The sequence below is a fragment of the Petaurus breviceps genome, unplaced genomic scaffold, assembly GCF_028583685.1.
Source record: "Petaurus breviceps papuanus isolate PSGF00001 unplaced genomic scaffold, PetGlider_PUasm1.0 38, whole genome shotgun sequence".
Lineage (NCBI taxonomy): Eukaryota > Metazoa > Chordata > Mammalia > Diprotodontia > Petauridae > Petaurus > Petaurus breviceps.
The window spans coordinates 72,843,442-72,865,847 of NW_027186304.1; the positions used below are offsets into that span (position 1 = coordinate 72,843,442).

Genomic DNA, 22,406 nt, shown 5'->3' on the forward strand with positions numbered 1-22,406 from the left:
GGAAGGAAGGAAGGAAGGAAGGAAGGAAGGAAGGAAGGAAGGAAGGAACAGAAGGAGGGAGGGATGGAGGGAGGGAGGGACGGAAGGGAGGAGGAAAGAAGAGGGAGAGAAGAAGGTAAGTGAGTAAGTAGGTAAGTAGAATGGTCTTAGAATAGACTTTGTAAGATCACATGTCCAAAAGCCTAGATTAAAAATAGGTAGCATATCATAGAGCAAAATTTTTCTAGGGAAGTTGGCTCAAGATGAATGAGAAATTTTCAAGAATGAAAGTCTGAAGACATAAATGCAGATGATGCCAATGAAGAAGAAAAGATGGAGTTGTCTAAAGAGACCATTTTAGTGGCTCAGGGAACTCATTAACCAATGCATATTTTAAAAAGACATTTATAGAATATGGAAGCAAGGGTAGATAACCGAGGATGAATAGTTTGAATATAAAAGGATCTTATAAGAATAATGTGAGGAACGACAAAGCCACAAATGAAATGAGGCTTGCAATGAATACTAATGAAAACATTAAAAACATAAATGACCTTTTTAAAGCTATGCTGGGGGCAAGAAGCTCCAAGAAGAGCTACATTGGGGTAGGGGTTGGGGATGGAATAATGACAAGATGACAGAAAACAGAGTGTGACTCAACTCACATTTTTTCTTTTTTTTTTCTCTGCCAAGAAGAATGGCATTGTACACAGAAGTATAGAACAAAAATTGTTAAAAAGGAATTGAAAGCCAAGTATGTGGGATGATAAAAAGGTGATGGATTTGGTATTAGAAAAGGATCTAGGTTTGAATTCTGGCTCAACTACTTGGGAACTGTGTAACAGGTCACTAAAGCTTTCTGGAACTTGGTTTCTTTATCTATAAAGTCAAGGGTTCAACTTCACCATGTTTAAATTCCCTGTCATTTTTGCATCTATGACATTCTGCTCCCATGACCTTAGTGCAAGAGTTGTAAACCTTTTTTGTGTCATGGATGCCTTTGTCAATCTGATGAAATCTAGGTACCCCTTCTTAGAATAATGTTTTAAATGCATAAAATAAAATATACAGGATCACAATGTAGATTACATTGAAATACAGTTACCAAATTAACAAAATTTAAGCTCCCTAGATTAAGAACCCTTGCCTTAGAAATAATCTGATCCACATATATTGTATAGATAAAGAAACCAGAGCCCAGAAACTGTAAGAGACTCACCCAACATCATACTGGTAGTTAGTTGAAGAGTCAGGATTGGAATCCAGGTGAAGAAAGAACCTAGCTATCTTCAATGAGTATAGACAGCTTCAGTGGCTCAGATGCACTATATATCCCCCTCAGACTTTGCAGCAGTCTTCTCTGAGGACCCCCACGTCCTAACTAGAACATCTCCAGTTTTGGCTTAAATTAGGGGTTCAGAGGGGGTTGTTGGAGGCCACATGAGGCGATTGGACTTTTGTCTATTTTCCTCATCAATTGGAAGCATGAGTTATACAACAGGGTTATTCTGTGGTAAGCCAGTGGCCACCCCAGAAAAGTCAAGGTCATCCCATACTTAAAGCTTACAGATCTAAAGCAAAATTTTTCATCACAAATGACTTTCATGGTTAGGCTAAAGGACACAATTTCTGGTTTTCTCTATAATTCCTTGGAATAAAAGTATTTCAATTTAGCCTGTGGTTTTCCTAAATACTACACCAGGCATTGATCCATTCCCCCATTAAACATAATATAGGGGCCCAGTTTGTAGGCTGACAGCAGGAAAATGGCTTTTAAGCATTTCCCTTATATACAGAAAAAGTCCCATCTCTGGCATATGTTGGTGATGCTCCATCAGTTTCCCTGCCTCACAGGGATTCTAAGGCAATAATTTTTGAGAAGTCAAGGTGTTGTCTGTTGGTTCTGTTCCCAGAACTGTTTGAAATTCCTGGCTTCCTTCCAGGGTCAATAGAAAGGCCAATTGATGGTTATTCTTTTCCTGGCCCTCCAATCCACTTGACCCTTCCTATCTAAGGTTACCTTCCTTTCTCTTTGCAAGTATTTTGTATCTACTGATTTATTTATATATTATCGCCTCATTTTGTATGTAGTCTCCTTTAAAGCAGGTACCGTTTTTGTGATTTCACCCTTTTTTCTTTCCCCAACACTTGGCATTGGGCACCTAGTTAGAGGGAGTCAGGAAGACTCATTTTCCTGAGTTCAAATCTGGCCTTAGAGGAAGAGCTGGAAACAACAGAACAATAACAAAAAGCATTTAGCACAGTGCCTGAAGGCCTGATAAGTAGTAAACAGTAATATATGCTTCCTGGAGGCAGTTAGATGACTCTGTGGATAGAGTACTATGCCTGGAGTAGGAAAACCTGAGTTCAAATCTGGCCTCAGATACTGGCTACCTTTATGACCCTGGGTAAGTCACTTAACCCTGCTTGCATCCGTTTCCTTATCTGTAAAATGAGCTGAAGAAGGAAATGGCAAACCACTCCAGGATCTTTGCCAAGAAAACCCCAAAAGGTGTCACAAAGATTCAGAAAGGACTAAACAACAACAATAGGTGCTTATCCACTGATTGATTGATTGATTGATTGATTGATTGAAAGGGCAAAGGAAGGAGAAATGAATCAAGAATAATCTCTCAGGGGTGGCCAGGTGTCTCAGCGAGTAAGAGCACCAGCTCCAGTGTCGGGATGACCTGGGGATCAAATCCTCTGGGCTCAGATACTTAACACCACAACCAGAAATAACTGTAACCTTGATTGCTTAAAAAAAAAAAAGAATAATCTGTCTCACCGCATAGCTGATCTCATGAATTTATCAACAGAGAAGGATGCCAGGCCTAAAGACCTTGAGCTGAGGGTGTATGAACCATTTTATCTGTATGTTCCTTGAAGTATGGGGAGCAAGTAGCATGGGATGTATTCCTTAACTCTACCTCTCTTGAACCAATTACTAGATATTAAAACATATTGTTAACAGATTAACCTTTGCTCAGGAATTTTGCTCACTACAAATTAGAGAATCACACCTACGAAAAAGATTGGCAGGCAATTACAGAAAACTAAAATCCTATGTTACCCATTTATCTACTCTACACACACACCTGCACATGCACCTTCAATGATTCTTCATTGTTATTGGTCAGTTGTGTTGGACCATTCTGTCCATGGGGTTTTCTGGGCAAAGAAACTGGAGTGGGAGCAGCCAGGTAGCACAGCAGGTAAGAGCACCGGCCCCAGTGTTGGGATGACCTGGGGATCGAATCCAGGCTCAGACACTTAGCACCCACCCAGAAAAACCTGGCCGTGTAACCTTGAGCAAGTCACTTCACCCCAATTGCGTAGGGGCAGCCAGGTGGCTCAGCGAGTAAGGGCACCATCCCCAGTGTTGGGATGACCTGGGGATCAAATCCGGGCTCAGATACTTAGCACCACACCCAGAAATAACTGGCCGTGTAACCTTGAGCAAGTTACTTAACCCTGATTGCTTTAAAAAAAAAAAGAAACTGGAGGGTTTGTATTTCCTTCTCCAATGGATTAAGAACAGAAATTGACTTGCCCAGGGTCACATAGCTAGTGAGTGTTTGAGGCCAGATTTGAACTCTGGTCTTCTTGACTCCAGGTCCTGACTCTATCCACTGAGCTACCCAACTGCCTGATTCTTCATTACCTACCAAATAAAATCCAAATTACTTAATCTTTCAAGACCTTCCACAGTTTACCTTAAACCAACTTTTCCAGTCACTTCCTCACTGTCCCCTGTTACCAAATGGATGCCCCTGCCAGGTTGTGCTTCTTATAATACCTGAATGTACTCCTTCTTTCCGATCTGTAATCAGGCTATTTTTTTATACCTTTTTTTTTTTCTCCTTTCTACTCCACTCCAGTTCTGAGTATCTTATGCTTACCAAGCATCAATCTTTCCCTGTTCTCCCTATCAGAAGTGATTTCTTACTGCTCTGAGCTCTCCTAGCACTTTGGTCTCTCATTCTTTGTACCATTACATTCTTCTGTACTTTAGAACTATTTGAGCACATGTCTTGTCTCACCTCTTAGACTTTATTAAGCATTGGGGACATAAAGATGAAAAGGCATAGTCCCTACCTTATAGGAGATTATAGTTTAATAGGAGGAATAAGGCATGTACATGAATGAGACTGAATCAAAGTGATTTGTGATCAGGACAAAGGGGAACAAAGATCCTCCCTCAACAAATATGAGGAATCAGAGTTAATTTGCAGCTGTGAGAACTGAAGAGACTTCATGGAGAGAGTAGCCTCTGCGATGAGGCTTAAAAGAAGAAAAAGGATTTTAACAGGAAGAGATAAGGAAAGAGTTTATTCCAGGTACATATGCCCAGGTAAATGCATAGGGAATGGGAAAGATATCATAAGGTGAAACTGAGAAACATCTATTGGGAAGGGAAGGAAAGGGAAAGGGAAAAAGAAAGAGAAAGAGAAAGAGAAAGAGAAAGAGAAAGAGAAAGGGAAGGGAAAAGAAAAGGAAAGAGAAAGGAAAGGGAAAAGAAAGGGAAAGGGAAAAGAAAGGGAAAGGGAAAAGGAAAGGGAAAGGGAAAGGGAAAGGGGAAGAGAGGGAGAGAAGGAGGAAGCAAATAAACAATGAAGCAAGGAAGAAATGTCTTTCACTAAAAAGCTTGATGGTAATAAACACCCATCTACCTGAGAAGGTTTACCTAAAGTACTGCTTGAAAATAAAGGTCAAACATCTTTAAAAGGAAAGAGCTGCATTAGACATAATTAAGGTCTTGTTCAGCTCTGAGGTTTTAGGGAGAGATCAAATGTCCACTCAAGGTCACCTGGGGGCCATGATTTAGCTCTCCCATTCTTCTAAACAAGCACATTCATTGTTTGAGATATGGAAGGCACTCACTCAACTGTAGGTGGCATACAGCTACAGGATGTGGAAAGCAATAAAGCAAGCTTCTGTTTTGACAGATTATGTATATTATGTGTCAGATGAATATGAATATACCCTTTGTCTATGAAGGGAGCAAGAATTTCAAGGATCAAAGTAAATCTGAATTAAAGCCAATGGGTGGGAAACAATTTAGTCAGTGAACTGTGCCACCCACCAGTATGCAAATCCTGCCAGCATTTCTCTGTTCTGCATCAGCCTGCCTGCTTGGTTTCTTTTAATAAGCCACTTACTATTTTACTCAATTGTAAATGGTCCAGTAACACTATAATGCCACCCAGTAGCTCAAGGGAAAAGCCTATCTTTTGTTCTGAATAGTCAGAGGTGGAAATGAACACTGGTTTTTAACTTTTATTAAGTCTCCTTAATCTTCTTGAAGCATAAAGCCAGGCTTTCTGAGATTAGGTTTTTGCTCATAAGACCAGGAGAATCCCCCTCATACATACAGGTACCACTACTGAATAGGGAGATTTACTGGGATTAGAAAGGTAGCCTTATTTAGCAGCATTGTTCCTTGTTTGTCTCCTCTAAAGTCTTAATTCAGGGCCTCCAAATGCCAGAATAGAGAACCTGAATGGTTGAAGGCCATGCTGATGGGGCATAAATCCTGTCAGGTGCTACCAAGATAAAAAGGCTTTGAATACCGCCTCAAATTGTGTGTCTTTCATCTATGGGTTATCCTGGTTAAGCCTAGCTCATCATCAAAAGGCAGTCATTAGAAATAATATCTGTGTATATGTATATGTATGTATGGGTGTATAGTAGATTGTGTGTATGTGTATACACACCCACATATACACACATCATTACAGGTTGTTCAGCTCTTTATCTATATCTCAAAAGGCCAGCCACTAGATTTTACATATGTGTATGTGTGTGTGTGTGTGTGTGTAGACAGACAGACAGACAGACAGACAGACAGACAGATAGATATATAGATAGATAGATAGATATTCTAGTGGTTGACCTTTTGAAATATATAGATATAGACATAAAAATGAACAATACTAAATGATGTATGTATGTATGTGTATATATTCTGCAAAAATTCATAAAGATTCTGTATTAAGGTATGGAGGGATTAAAATCTGAGGAAGGGGGGAAAGGAGTTCTTTGAAGTATCAAAGTAATCCATATTTAACTTGCTTTTCTTGGGATAAAATTTAAATCCTCATCTTTTTAAGAGGAATATCCAAATTTGTTAAAAGAGAAGGTGAAGAGAGATTTCAGGGCCATAAGAACAAGTCAGGATTGTAGATTAATAGATTTGAGGCTAAAAGGGAACTGAGAGACCAACTCTCTCATTTTATAGATAAGGAAGCTAAGACCCAGAGAGGTTTAGTAACTTATCTAAAGTACAGGAAATAAGTAACAGAGGATAAACCCAGGCCCTCTGACTTCACTGCCAAAATCATTTCCGTTATATTATGTGAATAAGTTATGATTTCATAGGTATGATTACTCCTCTCACCTACAAAGATCACAACTCTTCATGCTTCATGAGATGCGAAAATATTATCCCCTGGTGATTAATATTCTGATAATGAACATCTCCATACTTACTAAAACAGGAAAACAATCTATTAACAGGTCCTTACTTGAATTTTTCCTAGCTTTGTTGAACCCATCAAAACTTGTTCTCTCCAACATAGCCTTCATGGAGCCATGATCAACTTTTCCATGTTGAGGCACCAGGGCAAGATTTTGGTATAGGGATACTCTTATATTCTTATACTATTCATGCCATTTCTTTTTGTCCAATGGATTCCATTGAATATTTTATTCAGAAAGCATTTTTAAACATTTTTTCCAACTTCAGAGGAAAAAGAAAACAATAAGAACAAAAGGTTGGATATGGTCCATCATTTTATTATATATAAAGTATAAGTTGTGATAAGTAAGTTTAATGGGAAAGCCACTATATGTGCTCAAAGTGAGATGAACTATATGCGAGAATTCACTCAAAAATGCACAAATCATCAGAAATAATACCAAATGCTGCCAGTTCTGGTGGAGTCTGAGGAAATTTCTCAGTTTTTATGAGTGATGACTGAATCTCTAAAATCCCTAGTTTTGCTACCAAAATGATTAATAATAATGATTATTATTACAATTGAGTTTTCCCCTCTATGTTCACTTTCCTTCTACTTTATATCTATCATATATATATATATATATATATATATATATATATATACATATTTATACATATTATTTCTACCACAATCTCCCCCTGCCCCTTCCTAGCTATCTGGGTTCTTTGAGAGGAGAAACTGTTTTGTACCTTTGCCTTTGTTTGCATCCCTGACATTTAACACAGTGACTGGCACGTGGCAAGTGCTAAGTAAATGCTTCTTGATTGATGGATTAATTATGTTTAAAAACACAAGATCCCACTGTACTTATGGGCAACTAGGTGGTGCAGTGAATAGAGCACTGGACCTGCAGTCAGAAATACTTAAATTCCAATCCAGCCACAGATACTAGCTGTGTGAACTTGGCAAAGTTACTCAACCTCAATTTCCTCGAATGTAAAATGGGGATGGTAATAGCATTTATCTCCCGGGGTTATTGTGAAAATCAAATGAGATAATATTTTTTAAACTGCTTTACACAGTGCTTGGCACATAGTAGTCACAATATTAATGTTAGATATTGCTATTATCATTGACTTTTTAAAGTTTATTTGGCAGAATGAAATGTACAATATCATAGATAAAAAGGTGGAAGGATTCTTAGAAGCTACCGAATCCAACGCCCTCATTTTACAGATGAGGAAATTGATGCCCATAGAAGTTAAGCGATTTGTCCAGGCTCACACACCATGATGTCTAAGGCAGGATTTAAGCACAGGTTTCTCTGACTCGAAGTCCAACATTCTATCCATTTTGCCACCTAGATTTGTTGTTGTTCTGCCATATTTGACTCTTCACGACCCTATTTGAGGTTTTCTTGATGGTTTGTCATTTTCTTCTCCAGCTCATTTTACGGATGAGGAAAATGAGGCAAACAGGGTTTGGTGAGTTGCCCAGGGTCACACAGTTAGTAAGCTTCTGAGGTCAGAGTTGAATTCAGGAAAATGAGTCTTCCCAACTCCAGTCCCAGCACTCTATGCACTATGGCACCACCTAGCTGTCATCTAGATGGTACCTAAAAGATTATATATATATATATATATATATATATATATATATAATTTCCAAAAAGCCCAAATATGTATATTATATATATATATATATATGGGCTTTTTGGAGGGGGGAAGGAAAAGCAATTGGAGTTAAGTGACTTGCCCAAGGTCACACAGTTAGTAAGTGTTAAGTGTCTGAGGTCGGATTTGAACTCAGATCCTCCTGACTCCAGGGCCAGGGCTCTATTCACTGCGCCAGCTAGCTGTCCCTAAAAACTATGTTCTTAAAAACATTTCTCTGTGGGTTTCATATATGTGTATATATGCATAGATAGATAGCTACATTAAAATCATATGAGATTATTTTTTATGCATAATGGAGAAAATGGACCATCTTCTGAGCATTGATATTAAATAAGAAATAATTTTTAAAAAGATACTGTGCTAACCAAAGGTATTTGCCATGTTTGTGGATGATTTTCAGATGAAAGAGTTTCTCTACAGATGATAAAGTTCAATTTCTGGCAAAAGCAAAAAAGGATAATAATTTTATCTTGTCTTAATGATAATGCTATCCTTTAAAAGGTAGAAGAACCAAGATAAAGGAATTTTTATTCTACATTTGATTTTCACCAAGGAAGCACTGGTTGCTGAGATGAAAATCATGGGACCTTGGCTAGTATAACAAAAAAAATGATTACTTCATCTTAGAATTTGTGAAATTTTTGTTTGTCAGTCCAGAATTTAAACTTGGACCACTGGTTTTTTTTTTTCAATTTTTTAAAGAGATAATTTTTAAAATTATTTTAAAATTATTAAATTATTAAAATTATTAATTTAAAAAATTTTAAAGAGCATAAGGATAAATAAAAGGACAAAGCTGGCTTGAAAGATACTTAATGATTCACTATGAAATTGTATAAGATGACAATAATCATTAGGGGGCCTTTTGCATATATTGACACTTTCTTAAGTTTTTAAAAATATTTTCTGTACAGCACTAATTAATTCTAAAAATCTATTATGCATGTAAATGGGAAAGAATCTGCATCAATTTAGTTATTCCATAAGGCCATTCATGCCCTCTGATCCCATTTTACTCTGATTCCTAGCAGAAAGAGGTTGCAGGCAATATTCACCCCACCTGGTTACTAGCAAGTACCTCAGGGTCTCAGAATCCTAACTCTGCCACTTACTGTATGATGCATGCTGGGCTTTGACCTAAAAATGCAGCTTTTACCATGTAACACTCCCATCTATTAAATTAACTTTAACAGCTCCCTGTTACTTCCAGGATCAGATATAAAATTCTTTTTAGCATTTAAAGCCCTTCATAAACCACTTTTGACTTTTCTAGTATTCTTGTACATTATGTCTTTTAGCCCACACTTCAGCTGGACAGGCTTACTTGCAGTTCCCCAATTATGACAACCCATATTCCAATTCTGAGAATTGCTTAGGACTAAAAGATCAAGTGATTTATCCTAAAGTTTCAAAGCTAATTGGTGTCAGAGACGGGACTTGAATCCGGATCTCCTTCCCTTTGGCTTCAGTTTTCTATCCACTTTGCCTTCCATACATCAATTGATATATAATGAACTAAATTAAGATAGGGAGAGATAAGGAGGATATGGGTGAACTCTGAGGAAGTAGTTTTAATACCAGGGCCAAGAAGTCTCAGAGCTCTGTTCTTCACCAGTCCACACCCTTTTTTTTTCCTGCTTATGTTCTTTCCTTTGATTTTTCATTTTTTTTTAATTAAAAGGTATTTTAACCACCCTTTCACCTCCTTCAGTGAAAAAAAAATTTAAAAAAAACCTTTACAAACAATATACATAGTAAAGCAAAATAAATTCTCACATTGGCTCTGTCAAAGATGTGTTTCTCATTCTGCATCTTGAATCCTCCACCTCTCTGTTAGGAAACGTGTGTCCTGGTTTATCATCAGTCGTCTGAAATTGTGTTTGGTCATTTTATCAATCACAAACTTTTTGTTTCTCTTCTTCCAGATTGTCCTTCACTTCTGTGTATTTGTATTCCTAATCAGTTATCCTTTCATTTGTTTGTTTTGGTTTTTTTTTGGTGAAATTTGCCACCGTGGGTTAAAGTTTTTTTTTTCTCTTCTGCCAATTCTGCTGTAAAGGCCATAAATGTTGATTTTACAATTCTCATTTCTCTCTTGAATCATTAAGGAACATTATAGTATGGCTCTACACTCTCTTAAGAATATATAGGTTCTTATTATGCTTTATCAGATATCAATTTATTTTTCTATGTCTTATAGTTATTCACAGGTGTTTAGATTCATTTATATTAACTGAAGACCATTTTCCTTTCTGTTAATGTCTTCCATTGGTTTATCTACTTATCCTTAAGTTCTTTTCCTGAGTTTTCTTCCTTCTGAGGTCTTTCATAATTTCAGTCTTATTCCTTATATTCCCTCCTTATGTTCCCCATTGATCACTTTCTGACTCTCCTTTGATTACAAGTTTCTCCAGGGACTGGACCTCACAGTTGTTCCAGCTCCCTCTCACAATGGGCAATTCACATTTCATCAGTTATGTCATTGTTCCATCTGACTTCTGGGATGACAGAACTTGTCCCAATTGGATGCCAGCCCCCTTTGTGTCAAATATGGCAGAGCCTCATGCACACTAGTGGCCTGCCCCAGTTTCTTTTGTTCCTCAGTTATTAAATTGAATATTGTTGCAACACAGAGTGTTGCCATTACTGCCAAAGAAAGTTTCTGCGTTTTGGTTTTCCTTAGTATACAGAAAGTAGGAAAAGAGGTGTTCAGAGTGGAGCTCTATTACAAGCCTGTGTATCAACTTGTGAGTACAATCCTGGCAGAGAATGGTAACTAGTGGGGAAAAGAGTGATGAATGAGCACAATAGGAAGTAGACTTCTCCAGACTTGTCCTTTCATTCATTGGGTTGTTTTCTCCTTGGGTTCTTGGTATCTTAGACAAGTGAGACAATTGAAATTGTTTTGTTCTATCTTTTGCTGTAATTCTTACCTTTGAGAGGTTTGAAAGGCCCTAAGATTTGGGAAAAGTGTCTAGTCCTCCATCTTGGTCACATGATGCAGAAATCCTCCTCCAGTAAACTGATCAGAGTTCTTAAGCCTTTCAAAGTTGTTTTTGCAATGTTGTTATTTCCACCAGTGCTAACCAATATTCCAGAGGCTAACTTGACATCCCTGTCTCTGCCTTATTCTAATTATGTTCAATTTTTAGTATTTACACTTGAATAGGGAGAGATAGGGATCAATTCTTTGCTGTGCAGTACCTGTTTATACTTAAATATTACTACCAGTGTTAATTTCTCCATGATTTCATATTGAATAGTATATTACCAGGTATCTAAATCAGTCCCTAGAAGTAAGAGGGTCACTTAAGGACTCATTAACTCTCTCAGGAGAGTCCAATATGCTGAAGCAGTAATATTTTCTGAAGATTGTAACACTTAGCTGATAATAGCTAGCATTTATATAGGGTTTTAAGCTTTGTAAAAACACTTCACAGATGTTAATTCATAACATGCTCCCCTTGAGCTTGACTTACACTCTGTGAGTTTGGGGCTCATACCAGTATTCGGCACTTTGAAGTGCTTTCCCTATGACCCTGGCCACTGTAAGTTTTGACTCAATTACTCAATCATGATTTTTCAGGACCCAGGTAGTGATAGATGCACAAGATGATTGAACTGAGATTAATTTTTATGTGTTATTATTAGAAATCAGACCTTTTATTTTATAATCAATTATAAAATTATGTGCAAAGTACTATGGATACAAAAATGAAAACTGATGCAGTCCCAGTCCCTGCCCTCCAGGAATTTATATTCTTTTGGGAGAGAGGGTAGAGAGGAAGGGGAGACAGGAATTGATATGTATACAGATAATTATAAGTTAAAATATAAAGTGTATTTGTATACATTGAAACAGAATGGCATGAGACATGTAAGAAAGATGTGATGCAGTGATCTCAGCTAAAGGGGAAAACAGAGGGTTTTATGGATGAGATGTAATTCATCCATTAATTCAACAAGAATTTATGAAATGCATACCATGTTATGGACACTTTACTAGGCTTGGGCTGAGCCTTACAGGAGGGATAAGGATTTTAACAAGTTCCTATAAAGGGATAATCCAAGCATGGAGGATAGTGTCCATAGCTGTACAGAAGCAGGAGATGAAAGGTTGAATTAGTATTATCATTCTTAGTAGGTGAAAATTCAACTGCCCACGGATGCATGTGGCTGAAAAGATAAATGCATGACCTCCACAGTGTCTATGTAAAGAATGGCCATTCAACTGCATGGTACAGAGTGATGTAAAGGCACTAGCCTTAGACTCAGACATTCCAGGGTCAAGTTCCAGTTTTGCTGTTTCAGTCTTGCTGATCCTTTGTGACCTCATTTGGAATTTTCATGGCAAAAATGTTGGAATGGTTTGTCATTTTCTTCTCAAGTTCATTTTACAGGTGAGGAAATTGAGGCAAGCAGGTTTAAATAACTTGCCCAGGGTCATACAGCTAGTAAATGTCTAAGGTCAGAATTGAACTCAGATCTTCCTGACTCCAGGCCCAGTGCTTTATCCACTGTGCCACCTAGATGCCCTTTACTACATATAGTATTTTTAAATAATATTTTATTTTTCCCCAATTACATGTGAAAACAATTTTTAAGGGGCGGCCAGGTAGTACAGCAAGTAAGAGCACCGGCTCCAGTGTTGGGATGACCTGGAGATCGAATCCCAGGCTCAGACACTTAGCACCCACCCAGAAACACCTGGCCGTGTAAGTTACTTAACCCCAATTGCTTAGGGGCAGCCAGGTGGCTCAGCAAGTAAGAGCACCGGCTCCAGTGTCGGGATGACCTGGATCAAATCCAGGCTCAGATACTCAGCACCACACCCAGAAATAACTGGCCTTGTAACCTTGAGCAAGTTACTTAACCCCAATTGCTTATAAAAAAAAAGAAAGAAAACAATTTTTAACTTTTTTTAAAGTTTTGACTCCAAACTCTCTCTCTCCCTGCCTCTTCTTCCCCCTTCCCTGAGACTGTAAGCTGTCAGATATAGGTTCTACATGTGCACTCATGTAAAACATTTCCATATTAATCATTTTGTATGAGAAGGCTCAAAATAAAGAATGAAAGAAAAAAAGTGAAAAATAGTATTCTTCATTCTGTATTCAGACAATATCATTTCTTCCTTAGGAGATGGATGCTTCGTGCTTCATCATGAGTCCTTTGAGATTGTCTTAGCTCCTTGTATTGTTGAGAATACCAAAGCCATTCACAATTCATCAATTGTAGAATGTTGCTGTTACTGTATACAACCTTCTCCTCCTTCTGTTTACTTCATTTTGCATCAGTTCATGTAAATTCTTCCAGGTTTTTCAGAAATCACCCTGCTTGTCATTTCTTATACACAATAATATTCCATCAAAATGATATACCACAACTTGTTCAGCCATTCCCCAATGAATGGGCATCCCCTTGATTTACAATTCTTAGCCACTACAAAAAGAACTGCTATAAATATTTTTGTACAAATAGGTCCTTTTTACTTTTTTTCATCCCTTTGGGATACAGCCCTAGAAGGGGTATTGCTGGATCAAAGGGTATGCACAGTTTTATAGTCCTTTGGGCACAGTTCCCAATTGCTCTCCAGAATGATTAGATTGGTTCACAACTCCACCAACAATGCATTGCTGTCTCAATTTTCCCACATCCCTCCACCATTTGTCATTTTCCTTTTTTTTTTTTTTTGACATATTAGCCAATCTGATAGGTGTAAGGTGGTACTTCAGAGTTGTTTTAATTTATATTTCTCTAATCAATAGTGATTTAGAGCATTTTTATATGATTATAGATAGCTCTGCTTTCTTCTTCTGAAAACTTCCTTTTCATATCTTTTGACCACTTATCAATTGGGAAATGACTTGTATTCCTATAAATTTAATTTAGTTCTCTATATATTTGAGAAATGAGGCCTTTATCAGAGATACTCGTTGCAATTTTTCCCCAGTTTTCGGCTTTCCTTTTAATTTTGTTTGCATTACTATACATAGTATTAAGCAAAATCATTTTAATCTCTGAAGTCTGTTTCCTCATCTGTAAAATGGGCAATGGGCATAATAATACTTAAACTGTTTATGCCCCACGGTACTATTGCAAAGATTAAATGAGATCATGTATTTAAAGTGCTTTTATAGAGTGTTATCAACTATTTATTTGTCATTGTCACTGTTGCTGTGATAGTTTGCCTCATGGGTCACATGGTCCCTTTTCCAAAATGAACCAGCCCTTTTATGAGTACTGCCCTCCTAACACATCTGCTAACTCCTGTCATTTCTTAGCATACCCAGCAAGGAGGCTTGTATTAAAATTGTGCTTCCCATTATACACATCAGGATTTTTGCCTTGTTCATGATATCAGCAATGTTGTGGCTAGGGTTAGAGAACAACTATAACCTCATTGGCATAGGGAACTCCCAGTTGAGGAAACTCCTTCTAATGGAGCCAGTCAACACCTTTGCAACTTAGTCTTATTTGCCTAGAGCAATGATATCAAACTCAAAATACTATTTGTCATTCTCTCTCTCTGTCTGTATCTCTGTTTCTCTCTGTGTCTGTGTCTCTGTTTCTCTCTCTCTCTATGTGTGTGTCTGTCTCTCTGTCTGTCTGTGTGTGTCTCTTTGTCTATCTGTCTGTCTGTCTCTCTCTCTCTCTCTCTGTCTCTCTGGGCCACCTATTGACTTAGTTTTGAAATGGAATGTTATCTATGTTTTGCTTTGGAGTTTTTGTTGTTGCTAAATATTTTTGGTTTAGGCCTCACTCTGGGGTGTTTTTGTCACCAACATACCTGCTCAGTACTTGACATCTCAGGGCTAGAATAATGAAAGGTTAAAAGCCTTCCCAGGCTCATATAATCTGTCTGTGTTAGATAGGAGACCTGAATTGAGGTCTTCCTGGTTCTTTATTCTCTCTGCCCCTCACACTTTCAAAATGAGATGATGTATGTATATATATATATATAATTAAATATATTATATATTTATATATATTTTTTAAACCTAAAGATAAATACAAGCTTTTCAGCACGGCATTTAAAGCCCCTAATGGTCTGGTTACAATCTACTTTTTCAGACTTGTGCATTACTTCCCTTCACACACTCTTCCTTCTAGGAGTCCCAGTGGATAGAGCTCTGAACTTGGAGTCAGAATAGCCTGAGCTCAACTCCTGCCTTAGATATTTCCTAGCTGCGTGACCCTAGGGAAGTTTCTTAACTTCCTTTAGCTTTCATTTCCATATCTGTAAAATGGGGATGATAACAATAAGAGTAAACGATGTGTCTACTATATGCCAGGCATTATGCCAAACTCTTTACAATTATTACCTTATTTGATCTTCATAACAACCCTGTGAGGTAATTAGATATTATTTTTCCCATTTTACAGATGAGGAAACTGAGGCAAACAGAGGTTAAGTGACTTGTCCAGGGTCACACAGCTAATTCAGTGTCTGAGGCAGGATTTGAACTGAGGTCTTCCTAACTCCAGTTCTGGTCCTTTATTCACTACCCCTCCTATAATATCTTAGAGGGTTGTTTTGAAGAACAAATAAGATTACATACAGGAAGTGCTTTGTAAATCATAAAAGCTCTAAGTATTACTTATTATACTATTCCTATTATAGCCAACCTGGCCTACTTACTGTTCCCTGAATTTCAGAGCTCATCTCCCATCCCTGTGCCTGCAATGTTCTCCCTCTCCATGTCAGTCTCTTAGAAGCCTTCATCTTCCTTCAAGGCTCAGCTTAGGGTCAGCTTCTTCCTATGTGTTTCTCCTCAAATTTAAGGAGTCTCTATTCCTTAAATTACCAGATATAGACTGACCTGTACACAAATTGTATCCCACCTACCACCCCACCCCAGCAGAATATAAGCTTCTTGAAGGCAGAGACTGTTATTAATTTTGGTTTTGTATCCCAAATGCCCTGATACATAGTAGTCACTTAATAAGTGCTTCTTGGATTGGATCTTTATTTATTTCACTCTTCTGTGTAGTTCTGCTTCTATTTGCCTTTCTACTTCTGTCTCTTTCTTCCTTGATTTTTCAGTCTTCTACTTTCTATAAGATTGTCTATTTCTTTCTGTGGGTTTTTCTTCTCCCCTTTTCACTGCCTCTGCCTCATTTGACCCTTTATCCTTGTCGATCATTTGACTGTCCATAATGTACACCTGAAGTACATTTTAAAAATTTGTTGTATTAATTAACTAGACTTTTACTTTTTCTATTCATCTTTAAAATCCAACAGCTGAAACATTTTTTCCTGAAAAACAACAACAACCAAAACTAAATTAAGTTGCTTTTTCTTAAATTTTTTTTTGGTTTTCTGTGTGTTAGTGACCCTCAAAAGAAAAAAGAAAAAAAGATCCCTTACCCTTGCTCTAAATCAGCACTATTAATAATGTATCATTGCAGAAGAAAGGAAACTGCTTCCCCAAATCTAGGACTCTTCAATCTCTTCTCAGCACACACTACCACAGGAGAAGGAGCTGTGGGCAGCAGGGTATTTCAAGTTAGACAAGGCCAGAAAAGGGAGACGGCACTTGAGTCTAGGATTTACTGCCTCCCTCTTTCTTTTCCGCAAAGTTTTGCCCTCCGAGGCTTTTTAAACTTGTCTGGCAATGGTAGCCAGAAAGGTTAAGTGATCTGGGAACCAAGGAGTAGCTGGAATGCAAGGACCACTGCTCAGGAGGGGCTAAATTTCAAAACCCTGTCTGAAAGACCTAAGTCAAGAGACCTGGGTTTCAGTCAGCTAGGTGGTAGTTGGATAGAGCACAGTACTTAAATGAGCAAGACCTGAGTTCAAAACCTAACTCAATCCTTTCCTAACTGTGTGACCTTGGACTTAATGTCTCTCAGCCTCAATTTCCTCATCTGTAAAATAGAGATAACAATAGCACCTATTTCACAGGACTGGTGTGAGGATAAAATGAGTTAACATATGAAAAGCACTTTATAACCTTAAAGCTTTATATAAATGCAAGATATTAGTCCCTGCTCTAAAACTAACTATAAGCCTCTTTTTTTCCCTATATACAATGAAGAGGTTGGAGAAGCTGGTTTCTAAGACCATGCCCAATCTCAGAAACTATGAGATGCGGGCTCTATTTGAGTTCTTAGTTCAACCTTGATTTCAGGAAGAGTTGCCTGAAACTAATTCTATGAAAGGGAGCAAGTTACTTTCCTTCACTGGCTTTTCAAGTTTCTTCTATAAAATAAAGGAATCGAACTAGATTATTCCTATAATCACATTAGCTTTAAGATGATACTTTGAGGGATTTGGGAATGTGGGAGTTAGAAGAAGGATGTTGACTTTGAATTACCTCTCACCTCCCCCGTCCCTAGTTATCATGGATTACTAGTTAAAATAAGAAGCTACAAAGTGGCCCACTTTCTTAGGGTGAGATAGAGAGTTGTAGAGGGCAGCCTATCTACTGGGAAATAGTGTCATGGTGTCCTGAGTCTTCCTCCCACAGGGGTTAATGTCCTGAGGTGTCTATCCTTCCCCGCAGCATGGTGCCTCTCTCCCAATTCTATGATCAGGGCATAGTTTGTGGGGCTTGCCCTAAGTAAAAAAATTCCTAGTTATAATTCTGTTCCTAGCTCTTTGAAGCTTGAAACCACACTAAACCTTTTGGACAAGCTATGCTGTTAGCTGAGACTATGGCTAACAGTGCTGGACAGGTGGAGTGCAAATTGGAATATCTACTACCTCTGACACTTTTTCAAAGGAAAGGGAGGTAGTAGCAGCTGCCTGCTCCATTATGTCTCCAGTCATATCTTTCCCTCTGCATCTCCCTTTTTCTCCCTCCCTCCATGTGTCGAATAGAACAAGATACTCAATTCTCCATAAGCTATTTCTAGAATCTCTGTCCAGGATTATATGTTCTCATTCTATTCCAAAGTTCTAGTCTAATCCTGATCTCCAACACCAAGAAATGACCATACAGAACATCCCATATAGTTGGAATGGGTAGACACCATGTAGTGTGATTTTTAGGGGCACCAAGATGCTACCCAAGCGCTGAAAGAATCTTTCCACATATGCTGGCTAATACCTGGAATCACACCATGAGAATTTCCCCTCTACCTTAAACTTGTTTCCTTATAAAAGTGTGAATACCTTCAAGTATTGTGAATAATGCTGTAAGCTATCATTTATATACCTGAAAAAGGATCTGATAGGCTCTGTTGAGGGGATTAAGACACAGACCATGAGGATACTGGAAACCTGAAGTGGCGAATGGAGAAAATGTCCCTGGGGGGAGGAAAAGGTACAGAAAACAGAATACCAAGGACAAATTTGGACTAATTCACAGTTTTACCTTGGCTGAAGCCTGACCTAAAGAGCCACTGACAAAAGATGATCAAAAGAACCTTAAGTCTCAATTTGATTGGACCACCACTGAGCAACTGAGTTTATACAAGAGAAATGGTTGAATAATTACAATAACTAAAGCATGTATATGGCACTTTAAGGTTTGAAAAGGGCTTTGTAAAGATTATATAATTTTATCATCAGAAGTAGGTGAAATTCTTATTCCCATTTTACATATGAGAAAACTGAAGCAGACAGCAGTTGGATGATTTGCCCTCAAGTCACACATCTGATAAATATCTGAGGCTGGATTTGAAATCAGGTCTTCCTAACTCCACATCCAGTACTCTATGTTATTGAGACAAATAATAATAATCTTGATGCTTTTTTTCAAAATAATTTTCATGCAACGTTTTCCTATTCTACTCATGTCACTGATAAATAATCTTTTGGGGGAGATTTATTTTAAGAAATTATAGTAACATTCTTCCCCAAGTAAACTTATATAGAAATATAAATTTTCATAATTCTCAATATATCATTCTATGGCAGATGTTCTTAACCTGGAACCCACAGGTCCACTTCAGAGGAGGCAAGGTGCTCTCTTTTAGGGGGTCTGTGAATTTAGATGGAAAAAAAATTACAACTTTATTTTAACTAACCTCTAACTGAAATTTAGCATTTCCTTCCCTTATGATTTAAAAAAAAATCAGTCTGTTAAGAGATCCATAGGCTTCACCCATCTGCCCAAGGAGTCAATGTTATACACAAAAATCCTTAGGAACCCCTGCCTTCTGGGTTTTCATTCATTCATTCATTCACTCATTGATTGATTTTTGGAGGGCAATTGGAGTTAAGTGACTTGCCCAAGGTCACAAGGCTAGTTTTTTGTGTTAAATGTCTGAGGCCAGATTTGAACTCAGATTTTCCTGACTCCAGGGCTGATGCTCTATTCACTGCATCACCTAGCTGCCCCTGGGGTTTTCATTTATGATCTAATCTATTCCACAAGTCTTTGTGGAACATCGATTACTTACCCAGTATCATTAGGCACCATGGAGGATTATAACACAGTGCCAGGCCTTGTGTCTGCACTCAAGGAGGTATCTAGTCAGAAAAACCAAACACACAACCCACTGACAGAATATTTCTGTGCCAAGTTGTGTGACATTACAGCTTCAGAGAAAGAAGGAATTGCATTTCTTGGATGAGAAAGACTTTGAAGAAAAAGTCCTATTTGGCAAGGTTTAGAGGAAGAGGGAGGAAATTCTAGATGTAAGGAACAACATAAGTAAGGAGCACAAGCAGAAGTAATATGTGAGGAGACCAGACTGGAGAGGATCATGCATATAGAAGAATAGTAGGAAATAAGGAGGGTTAGGTAGAGTGGGGAAAAATTGTGTATGGCCCAGTAGAGAAGTTTAGACTTGATGTCATAAGGCTTGATGCATTTTAGATTCTTGAGCAATGGAGGGATACGATAACAATGTAGAAAAATTAGTCTGATGGTGCTGGATTAGGATGGATCAAGGTACAAAGAAACCAATGAGAAAGCTAAAACCATAACATTTCTGATGCTAATTCTCTAGCCCTCATACTGGCATCTAAGGTACCTGTGGTTCCCATTTGGTTCATGACCATGGACCAAAGAGTTAAGACTAAAAATTCTTGAATTGTACCTTAAGTAGGGTATAATTATAAAGACTATTATGAGGAGTTAATTAATTGGCATTAATTGTTAATTGCTATTTATTACTAATTAATTGCTCTGGAGGTTCACAGTACATTTTTTTATTGTTGAAAAATATTTGCAGAGCAAAATTCATTGGGAACCACTAGCCTAACCCATAATATATCCAGTGCCAATGTCTGTACTACTACCCTCACTTTTAACTATGACTACAACTTATTGTATCTCTCCCAAGAGTCCAACCCTGGCTCTTCTTTCAGATATGTGGTCCCCCTTCAACCGAATATCAGAAATGTTAAGGTGTCTAACATTCTATACCCACTGACTTCATCAAGTAAAACACAGACTAGGGGAAGAAAGCACTGTCCCACAGAATCTTAGAGTTAAGAGGGCCTTTAAATATTATCTACTCCAAGCTCCTGATCTAATGCATGAATGATTTCTGTAACATCCCTAACAAGTTCAGCCTCTGCTAGAACACCTTCATTGATAGAGAGTTCACTATCTCATAATGGTAAATGAACAGGAAGAAGGTTGAGTTACTTGCTTTAAACTAATTCCTATTTTCTTTTTCAGGTCGAAATAAATAATGAACTCTGACTCCATTCTGCAGCTGTGGAAATCAATCTTGAAAGGAAAGCCCCTTCCCCCCAGTTGAAAGTGCTTCTGAAGATGCAGCACATATGGAAATCTTGATGGGGGCTGGACTGTTCCTTTCTGTTTTACCACTTGTCACTGAATCCATCCCTCACAGCATTTGTATTATTAGCATTGTCCCTAGACAAATTGTAGGTGCTTAGGTGGGTATTTTTTAAATCATCATCTCCTTCAATGGACACTTGTAAATTGTTAAAAAAAAAAAGTTTTTAATTTTTTTGTACAATATTTAGTGTGAGGCATGGAAACAAAAAGAATCTGCAGTCAACTTCCAAGAGAATTATATGTGTGTACTGTTGAGATATTAAGTCAACATTTCCTAATGGACATGGGGTTGGACTGTGATGGTTAGAGTCTGTCAGCAGAGAATATCTGTGGAATATAGGCACCAGGGTAGACACTGTGACAAATGTCATATGTGTAAAAAAAGGCTTAACAGGTATTGTGACTATGTATGTTTTAGGTTTTCAAAACTACTCTATACGACATGGAATAATATTTTGGTTTTGGCATTTCCAATCCCCAAATAGTCACCATTCTTCATTTCCAAATTCCCATGTCATTCCTTGCTCCTTTCCTACTCCATTGTTGTTTGTTTAAGGGTCATGAATCTGAAGAAGAGTCAAATGAATGTAGTTGGCACAACATCTTTCACACCAGGATACATTACATGCCTGTAAATTGCCCCCTTTCTACTTTTGACTCCACTCATGGGTACTAAAAAGGTAGATCTGGAAATCATGTAGTTCAACTATTTCCTTTGACAGGTGAGGAAACTGAGGCCCAGACAGGGAAGCAAGTTACCCAAAGTTACAGAGCTAATGAGTGACCTACTAGTGTGGTTCTGAGGGCAGTTATAATCATAGTCTTGAAATTTTCTTTGGGATACATCCCATACTAATGTGTGATGTGAAATTCTTATAACTACTTCTAAAGAAGTACTATCTGTTAAGTACCTAGCTTTCCCCCTCCTTCTGACAGCTTAACTAAAAAAGTGAGTTAGAAAAATCATTTTCTGAGGTAGAAAGAACTGTCATGAATAATCTTAGCTTTCTTTTGCTCACTTCATACTTCTCAACTATTATTTCCTAAGTAAAAGAAATTTTTATTCTCTGAAACAGGGGGAGGGGTCTCTTTTGGAGCACAGACATTCTTGGCTCACTAACTACTTGCCTAAACATGCCAGTTTTTGGTTTAACTTAGATGATGTCACTTGGGATATGAGTTAATTATAATGACAGGAAGGTATTTGTGGACTTCTGAAAATCATGCCAACAATTAGTTTGAGTTCACTGGTATTCCATATTCCACCAAACACAAAATCTTTTTCACAGTCATGGAAATTTCCTTTCATCATAATTATTAAAACACACACATAATCACACATTCTAGCTGAAGAATAATAGAATTTAGAGAGGCAGCTTTCTACAGTACACAGACCAGACAGAGTAAGGCAGACCTAGTATTCAAATCCTTTCCCGGACATTTACTAGTTGTGTGACCTTTGATAAATCATTTTGTCTCTCTGGGACTCAGTTTTCTCATCTGGAAAATGAAGGGCTAACATCAAATGAGCTTTAAGTTTCCTTGCAGTTCTAAAGCTATATATTCTTGTGAATTTAGAGCTG

General features: G+C 37.8%; 1 protein-coding gene across 2 annotated transcripts in view; it reads left to right on the forward strand.

Moving 5' to 3' along the window:
- NKAIN3 (sodium/potassium transporting ATPase interacting 3) overlaps positions 1-22,227 on the forward strand; it is an 862,428-nt gene extending 840,201 nt beyond the window's left edge. For both annotated transcript variants that reach the window (XM_069099517.1, XM_069099518.1), the window contains one exon: positions 20,698-22,227. In XM_069099517.1, the coding sequence (XP_068955618.1) occupies positions 20,698-20,721 (24 nt within the window). In that variant the 3' untranslated portion in view covers positions 20,722-22,227. The remainder of the gene's footprint in view (positions 1-20,697) is intronic.
- Positions 22,228-22,406: the final 179 nt, after the last annotated feature.